This window comes from Atta colombica, unplaced genomic scaffold, assembly GCF_001594045.1.
Source record: "Atta colombica isolate Treedump-2 unplaced genomic scaffold, Acol1.0 scaffold200, whole genome shotgun sequence".
In the NCBI taxonomy this organism is placed as follows: domain Eukaryota; kingdom Metazoa; phylum Arthropoda; class Insecta; order Hymenoptera; family Formicidae; genus Atta; species Atta colombica.
This window is the reverse complement of record NW_017259295.1, coordinates 101,931-110,937: the sequence shown is the minus strand read 5'-3', so window position 1 is coordinate 110,937 and position 9,007 is coordinate 101,931. Positions and strand designations below refer to the sequence as shown.

Here is a 9,007-nt window from a genome sequence, read left to right as displayed (position 1 = left end):
TAAGTTAAAAAAAATATGTATATATATATATATTATATATGTATGTACATGCGTACATGCATACATGCGTGCATACGTGCGCGCGTGCGTGTGTAATACAGACAATTTTTGAGAATTAAATAAAATTAATTATTCCACCTACAAATTGAGAAGTACTCCAATGTCTGCTGCCAGCTTGTTGTAGGCAATTTTTGTATCTCCAGAAAGACTGTATTGGCTTCTGTAATTTATTAATGCCATTTTAACAGTTTGCCAATCCCATGCTTTTGTCAAACATCGTGCGTGAACAAGGCGCAATAGCATCAAAAGATGTCCAATAAATTTCTGTAAAACATTTTTCTGCGCACTAACACTATTACACAAAGTAGATTGTCCATCACTCACATGTAAATTACATGTCTCTTTAAATGTATTTATAGTATTTTTGTAAAGCGTCGTTTCTAATTTCATTCTTATATCGACATACTTGCTATTCATGTTCAATAATCGGTTATTATTATAGAAAATTAGTAATAATTCAAGCGCTTGATTTCTACGAAAATATCGAATACTGCTATCAAAAGCAAAATCCACCTAAACAATCAAATGATGTTCTATAAAGTAAGATATATTTTAAATGAGATATTAGAAAATATTAATAGTTATTTTAAATACATACCAACAGAAGCGCCAGCTGCCAATTATCTTCCCAACACAATTGTAATACACCCTTAAACAACATATGCGAAAGCACACAGTCTCTCTGCTTAAAGAATGCAGTTAAATTTTTACCATAAATTTTTACAATACTTTCAGTAGACAAGTTAGCTTGTTGTGCACATCTTACAAGGAAGGTGCAGCATTCCGCTAATTTATCATTGAGTTCTTGACAGACTGAAGCAGAACGCTCTCCTTTTTCAATCAAAGCCTTAAAAAGATATATTATATATCATTTAAACGGCAAATATGATACAAACTTAATCGTTACAAATAATTACCTTTAACACTGTCGTTAACAAAGTCTCATCAACATTCGTTGTATCTTTAAACTTTTTTACCGTTGATAACTTTTTTAAGCAAGCCCGAATTCTATATGCGAGTGGTTCTTGATGCGGATCTTTTATACAAAATTCTAGCAGAGCGAAAAGTGGCACGATCATATCTAAAGTAACCGCCATAGACGGGCTAGTTTCTAGATAAATCTGTAACAAATCTATAACGCGAGCTCTGAAATGCATCAATGCCTGACTCGTTTTTCCTTGCTTTCTAGAGCGAGCCTGCTGATTCTCTCGAAAAGCTTTAAAAGCTGCTGCTAACGATTTATCCAATCGTTTGCCCTCTTCTTCGTCTATTTCATCTACGTCAATATCTTCGTCATCGGTTTTCATTGCAGCATCTCCCAAAGCTTGATGTAACGCTATCCTCAATTTATCGGTCATGGTTTCATCCTCATCATCGACCTCATTCTCACTTGAATCAGACTCAGATTCACTTTTCGATAAAACTTCATCATTTGAAACATTTTCCTCCTCTTCATCTTCCTCATTATCTGATTCGCTTTCTATACCAGAGGAATCGTCATCGTCATTTTGCTTTGTAATGAGCGTCTTTCGAGTATTTTTAATATCTAATACCTGAAATAAAGTATAACATGTGTATACTTACAATTTTTTCAAACATTCCATACTTTTCAATTATATACAGAAACAGATTAATCTTATAAAAATTGTATAAACAAAAGCTTACGGCCAATATCTGATGGACTGCAGATGGAGTTAGATATGGACAGATATGTGGAAACACACAGCCAACTAATGAACGGAATAAATGGTCGTTCTTGGATAAAAGAGATAACAAAAGATCCACTACTACTTCAACCCATTCCGGTTCTTCTTCAGTAACTGTGTTATTGAGCTTTTTATATTTTTTGGATTTTTTACTTAATCTCTCATAACAACATTGAAGTTCATTAATCGACATAATCGCCATTTCAGAATCTGTGAACAATTGTAGACCCATGTGCAAATTCATCGTATGAAATATCGGTAAGGCTTCCGAATGTTTTGTATTTTTCTCTAGTTTTTCAATCAAGTCTATTACTCTTTTCCAAGCATCGGCTGCGTCGTTTAATGGCGATCGTAATCTGATTATATTGGATTGCAATTTTGAATCTAAATTATGAACAAGTGCACTTAACAGATTTCGTGCATTATCCAATTTTGGTAATTTATAATCCAGAGCACGATAAAAGGAATCTTTAAATTGTTCTGAAAATAATAATTAAATTTATTTCAGCTCATAACAATTTAAAAGATACATGTATTGGGTTGTCCGGAAAGTTCGTGCCGACTAACCTATATATAATTTAATATAATTTAATAAATGTACACTAAAATTTAAATTTTCTGCGTTTCAATTTTCCTTCAACATCGGCACGAACTTTCCGGATAACCCAGTATAAATGTAGCTTATACTTACGTGCTAATTCTATTCCAACATCTGACACCTCACACAATCCATAATTAAACAGGAATATCAGTTGCTCAAGTCTCCAGTCCTGATCCAAGAATGTCTCTGGACGACCCATTAATCTAATGGAAAGAAATATATTTAGTGCAATAAGAAATATTTTAACCTCTATTCATTATATTAAATCAATTATATTCACTTTGTTAGTAGCTGTGCTGTGTAACTTCGCTCGGCATTTGTCCAAAATTCCGTCTTTGTACCCTCTCTTTCTTTAGTCATCTTATTTTCTGTAATTTCTCTATATAATTGGCTCAACTTCTTAATACCGTCTATCCTCAAGTTTCCCATAATTATTTGAATCACCTTAACACCTGTCTTCTTTTCTATCATTAAGTCACCAGGATGCAATATTAACTTCTTCAATATACTCAGTTGTGTTTTTGTCTTGATATCTGTATCATTTGTGGCAGACACTATCAAATGTAAAACTTTCCTGAATGCCTTCAATACTTCATCATTTCTATTCTTCTTACAAATCGAAAATCTTTTTAACATGTGTTGCAGAAGATTTGGAGACAATAACGAAGGAATTACGGTTTTATCTGTAATATTAAGAAGTATTAGTCGTAACATTTCTACAGCAATGTATTCATCACTCTTTGACGGTTTTATAAATTTCTGATCGATGCCTTTCCAAAAGTCTGCCACAAATTCGCTTGCTACCAGTTTTTCACAAAATAGTTTAAACACTGGATGTTGATAAGAGACAATTCGAAGTAAAGCCTAAAAAATAAAAAAAAAATTAAAGTCTATTTTAACACGAATATTTATTGGAATAGAAATACACAGGAAGATATTCAAGTCTTGATAAATACAAACCGTTAATAGTCGAACAATATCTTCTATAGATTCCTTGGTAATTATCTCAGTCATATCTAAGTGTTGCTTTAAAAATTTATGATTAACTAACGAAGGATGTTTGTCCCTAAGAATCAGCAGCATATAGAATGTATCCAAAGTTTGTTCAGACCATGGCTTGCCAATTTCCTTCTCAACAATTGGCCAAACATTCTTGATAGATTCAATATCAAGCTGAATAATAAACTCGCTGAAAAACATAGTGGAAATAAATGATAAATAACTACGTTTCTTGCCAGCATTTAACAGAATCTCCATAATCTGTTGTTGCATCTCAACACTGTTCCGAGCAAGTAACTTGGACCTAATCAAAGCACCACAGAGCAATATACGTCCCATATATATGTCGGCATTCTCCTACAAACAGAAATTTCAGTATTTCTTTAAATATTATTCCTAAAACAAAATAAAACAAAATAAAAACAAGATTTTAAGTCTTACGCTTTTAAGATTACTGCCAGCTGGACGTAATTGAGTATTCATTATGGATAAAAATTTTTCCATTGAAGTATCAGGATGCGTCATCAGAAAAACTGTCAAGGTACTGTAGAAGCCTGTTCTGGTGGATGTTAATGAAGATCCCAATCTGGCAACCATCTTGACCAAGGCAAGATCCAACTCTTTGTCATTTTGATCCTACAAAGATAGATCATATATTACAACGTAACAATTTATCAAGTATTTCATACAAATCAGATCTTTCTTCTTAATGTATATAATTTAATATCCATTTCTATCAATGCGATTCAACTTTAATTTCAGTTTAACTAACTTTTTATCTTTTTCTAAGAATTATAACTTTTTCTATGAATTAAAACTTCAAAGCGTTGCATGGTTCTTCGCTCGGCTGGCGGATTTATATCAGGTCCGGATTTGAGTCCATCCTCATATATGTAGCTTTGGCATTGTGCTTCTGGAGCTACATTCCACTTAACACTCGCAACGATCGCGAACATCATTTATCATCATTCCTTGTTTAACATTTGACAAATGACAAGAATGAAATGATTCCAGGAACATTGTGAGTATTAAGTGGAAGGCAGCCTGGTTGTTAATGTAATTTACCGTATTATGTTGATGTATATAATTCAGTAGCGCAACTCCACCATTTAATCTCACGGATGGATTGTTGTCCTTCAACTGGTTAAAATTATCCAATATATTGGAATAAGTTCTACCCATCTTTGGCTGTCCAGACATATCCGAAATCATCTCTGCCATGTGCGTGTCGCGCGGTACGTGCATGGTAGCGGACATCTTGATCTTTCTAATTGTTTTCGACAGGGTTACCGTGGGTTAAAAAAAAATCCAGCAAATCCCTGCCTATAAATTCACCAAATGTTGTTTTTGTTCATTTGAGAGAGTTCACAATTCATCTTGCTTCACATGAGAGTGGACATCTCGGTCTTTTTTGTGTACCAAAGCTCATAAGATAATGTTCATGCTTTGTCCTTTTCCATACTGTATAAATTAGACAAAAACGAATAATAATCTCTTCTTTCTGCTTGTATCATTGATTTGACGAATGTAATAACATATGATCAAAATTGATGCTTGATATTTATCAATTAATTTCTATAGGTGCATTTTCACGAGCTGCTCAAACTGACCGTTTCAGCGACAAAATAGATGACGTGCGACTTTTGTCGCAAAACTATTAAGGGCTCCGCACAATAAAAGGAACAATAAAGGGAACACGGAGAGAATAAAAATTTCAACCTATCAGAAATCATGTATTGTGGAATACACAGTTCCTGATAGATTGAAATTCTTATTCTCTGTTCTCTGTTTCTTGTTCCTTTTATTGTGTAGAGTCCCTAAGAATTTCAACCTATCAGAAATTGTATTCCTGTGTATTCCACAATACATGATTTCTGATAAGTTGAAATTCTTATTCTTTGTTCTCTGTTCTCTGTTCTTTTATTGTGCGGAGCCCATTAGAGCGACAATTTTATATATGAAAAAGAGCAAGAAGCGTTAAATTTAACATTTGAGCGACAGATTCGACATGTTATTCATATTTTTCATGTGTCATTTGCAATATTAATACACTGAATTAAACAGTTATTAAATTATTCTTATTGCATCGAATCCTCTATCTGGATTAGCAATAAAAAAAAGAATAAATTAGATTATGTATATCGCAGTCAACAGTCAACACGATCGCTGCAGTAGCTACGTTCAGCAGAACGTTTATTTTGCAATTGTTGGAAGTTTTCTCGTGCTGATTGGGTTATGCATTTAGATCAAGAGGAATGGTCCAATCTCAGCAGAGAATCATAAAATAGTTGCAAAAACGGTTGTTATGTTCTGCTGAACGCCATTATTGCCCGGTTTATGCTTCGGTTTTAATCCTAAAATCTTAAAATTCAGCCAATGAAATACAGATTTCAATTAGGACCAATTAAGCTGGCAGCCCTATTGGCTGAATTTTAGAATTTTAGAGTTAAGATCGAAGCATAAACCAAGCATTTGTCAGCACTATCAATAGCGTTTGAGCATTTGATGCTGTAGTTGAAATTGTTCAAACTACAATATTTCAACTACTCGATAACGAGCGATTTGTCGCTCCAATCGCTTATATTTTAGCGGCACTAAATGTACTTTTATTATCACGTGACTTATTTTGACGCCGAATACGAGCGTAAAAAGGTACTTTAAGGGAATCAACTAATCGAAATTCTTCTTTTTCATGGAATGGGAGGAAAGGAAAGATTCTGATTCGCTTATGTATTAAGATATCTTTTTATACTGCTCATTTTCGCATAATAAGATCTATTCGCATAATAAGATAATAAGAAGAGACTTGAAAATCACTTGATCAAAATTGACCCTTGATATTCGTAAATTTCTATCGCATGACTTATTTTGATACTAAAAATGAGTGTCGAGCATCATCATAAAAAGGCATCTTTATGCAAGAATCTTTGCTATGGCCTTAACACCTATTAAATTCCGATTAATTCAATCAGTTGTTAATTTAATTGGCAGATGTTGAAAGCAAAATTTCCAAGTTTTATATTATTTCTCAAATTATTTTTCTAATTATTTCTTATATGTTATTCACTGAAAAATGAATAAATTCTTTCCAAAAACGACTGAATGGTCATCAACCAATCATGTTGTCTAGTCTCGTGGAAGCCGTGCCATGTCGAACGCGCGATTGGTCGATTTGATGTGTGCGAATGAACTCTCGAGTTTGGTCGTGAAGTACTCTCCATATCGCGTGTCATTACACACCCGAGTCATCCTTTTATTCGAATAAATTCACCCGGCGAGCGAAGTGACGCGCGTACGTCCAAGATATCACATTGATAAATTGTCGAGTGTTAAGGCGCGATGGTGCCGCGCGCACGGTGACTGAATCGACTCACGCGGTCCCGGTCAGTTCCGTGCATTCAATATGGCAGGTCGAGGTGGTTACGACGATTCAAGGCAAGTATCGGCCGTGTTTGCGGTCGTGTCACGCCACCGGGAGGGTCACGGGTGACCGTGACCTCGGGACGCACGTACCGCGGATCGAACCATCCGGGACGCGTGCGTCCCTCGCGCGTATATCTCCCGGTTTTAAGGTTAAGTGAGTTACGGGAGTGCAAGCGCAACACCTTGCGAGGCGCCGCGACACGCGGCTTTATTTTGGCCGGTCGGGCCCACCCGTACCCGCGGATCTCGGAACCTCGACGACGCGGCGCGACGCGACGAAGCGGAGCCATCCTCGGGGAACGATGCACGTGCGGTGCACGCCGTGAGAGGAAGCGAGAGAAGGAGAGATGGTGATAGACAAAGAGGGAAGGAGGATCGCGACAGCAAAGCGCGATCGTGCGATGTGCAGCGGCGTCGCGTTTCTTAGTGAAGTGTCCGAGTGTCGATATAAACTCCGTTTTCCGTCGCCGTCGCGTTTCGATTTATTATGCCTTATCAATCTGTCTCTTTGATATACAATGTTCTCCTCACTTCACACATACATAATATGCGTGAGCGCGCGCGCGCACGCTCGCGTGTCTAGATGGATATTGGCGAGCTTTCTTACTTGGAAAATGCATTCGGCTGAAATATGTAAATAATTAAAAGAAACAGAACAAATTTTTTGATGTATTTTATATAATAGTTTTGTCTTATTGTTGCACTGGATTATATTAGAACTTAACTTTTGTCAAATGTCAAACATACCTGTGTACCTACTTCACTTTAAGTATAAGTCCATTCAGTTATAAAACATATGATTAGCATTTGAATATATCTGCGATTTTAGAGAGCAGTCGAATGCAGTTGATACAGATTTATTTTAATGTACGTTTATAATAATATTTGACTTTATTGGGAGAGAAAAGTCTTTTCTTCAGAGAATTTATATAACTAACATAGCTAATAACATATGAATGAAAAAGAAATATTTATACAACTACCTTGCAATTGGACATAATGATTTATAAACGTATGTACATTTAGTATTTCAAAATAACAAACAATAGTAATAAAATGTGTTCAATAGAGAAAGCAATTTTTTAATTGTAAAATTCTTTAATACTATTAGTTTAAATATGTTTAAATCTAATAAGAAATAAATGGTAATACTAATCATATTAAAGAATTTTACAAATCTGCTTTCTCTAGCTCTAATAATTTAATGTATTTTATATTTGTGAATAAGTAGCTGTCAAGATATTTTTTTTTATTCAGAGATTATCCAACTCATCGAAGTAGAAAACCTTTACCAACTGAACCACCATATACTGCGTATGTGGGAAATTTGCCGAATGGAATTGTACAAGGTGACGTTGACAAAATCTTTGAGAAGCTTAATGTCAAAGTCATCAGATTGGTTAAAGACAGGGACACCGACAAGTATGTATTAATTGGATTGGAGAGGCAAACCTGTATATATTGATTGAAATTAAAAAAAATTTTTTTGTATTTGTACAGATTTAAGGGCTTCTGCTATGTCGAGTTTGAGGACTTGGCTGATCTGGAGGCAGCATTGGAAATGGACGGAGCGGTAGAAGTAGACAAGTGTTTGATCAAGATCGATGTAGCAGAAGGAAAAAGAAATGACCGTGGTGGTGGCTTTGATAGGAGAGGTCGTGGGGGCAGCAGCAGTGGAAGTGGATTCAAAGGACGAGATTCCGGCCGTAGTGGATACGGCGACGATTTTGATAGTAAATCCTCATATTCAAGTAAACACTATATGCTTTTATATTTGATAATAATAGAAATGCAATGTAAATTTTGTATTTGTATATTAACAACTACTAATGCTTATAATGCTGAACTAATTTTCTCTCTATCATAAATGTTTAATTTGCTGCAAATATCGGCGACGATAAAGTTTCTTAACGTTTATTCATAGGATACAGTGATAGAGGCCCACATGGAGGTAGTAGGCAAGGTAACGATAGATGGGATTCTAGAAGTAATAGAGGCAATTACGGCCAATTCAACGATGACACAGGTGGAAATCGTGATTGGTCGCGAAGTACGTCTAGTAGGTCGTACACTAATAAACCTCCACTTCGAGGAAGTGGTTCAGACCGAAAACCCTTCCCAGATGACCCTTATCACAAAGATGCTCCTCCTCCAGGTATGTATACAACTTGGCACGAGATACTACTGTATCTCGATATAAGTATACATATATAACTCA

General features: G+C 35.4%; 2 protein-coding genes across 3 annotated transcripts in view; one reads left to right on the top strand and one right to left on the bottom strand.

Annotated features, from left to right (window-relative positions):
* LOC108687116 overlaps positions 1-4,944 on the bottom strand; it is a 5,520-nt gene extending 576 nt beyond the window's left edge. Inside the window, exons 1-9 of the mRNA XM_018192720.1 lie at positions 4,432-4,944; positions 3,808-4,002; positions 3,328-3,723; positions 2,648-3,231; positions 2,458-2,570; positions 1,726-2,246; positions 978-1,613; positions 659-907; positions 143-573 (exon numbers count right to left, since the gene is read on the bottom strand). Of these exons, the coding sequence (XP_018048209.1) occupies positions 143-573; positions 659-907; positions 978-1,613; positions 1,726-2,246; positions 2,458-2,570; positions 2,648-3,231; positions 3,328-3,723; positions 3,808-4,002; positions 4,432-4,623 (3,317 nt within the window). The 5' untranslated portion in view covers positions 4,624-4,944. The remainder of the gene's footprint in view (positions 1-142; positions 574-658; positions 908-977; positions 1,614-1,725; positions 2,247-2,457; positions 2,571-2,647; positions 3,232-3,327; positions 3,724-3,807; positions 4,003-4,431) is intronic.
* A 1,613-nt stretch (positions 4,945-6,557) lies between these two features.
* The window catches only part of LOC108687123 (eukaryotic translation initiation factor 4H-like), a 4,458-nt gene continuing 2,008 nt past the window's right edge, over positions 6,558-9,007 (top strand). Inside the window, exons 1-4 of one of the 2 annotated variants that reach the window (XM_018192737.1) lie at positions 6,558-6,801; positions 8,047-8,211; positions 8,290-8,522; positions 8,714-8,944. In XM_018192737.1, the coding sequence (XP_018048226.1) occupies positions 6,770-6,801; positions 8,047-8,211; positions 8,290-8,522; positions 8,714-8,944 (661 nt within the window). In that variant the 5' untranslated portion in view covers positions 6,558-6,769. Of the gene's footprint in view, positions 6,802-8,046; positions 8,212-8,289; positions 8,541-8,713; positions 8,945-9,007 lie in introns of both variants that reach the window. The other variant, XM_018192736.1, reaches the window with a different exon arrangement.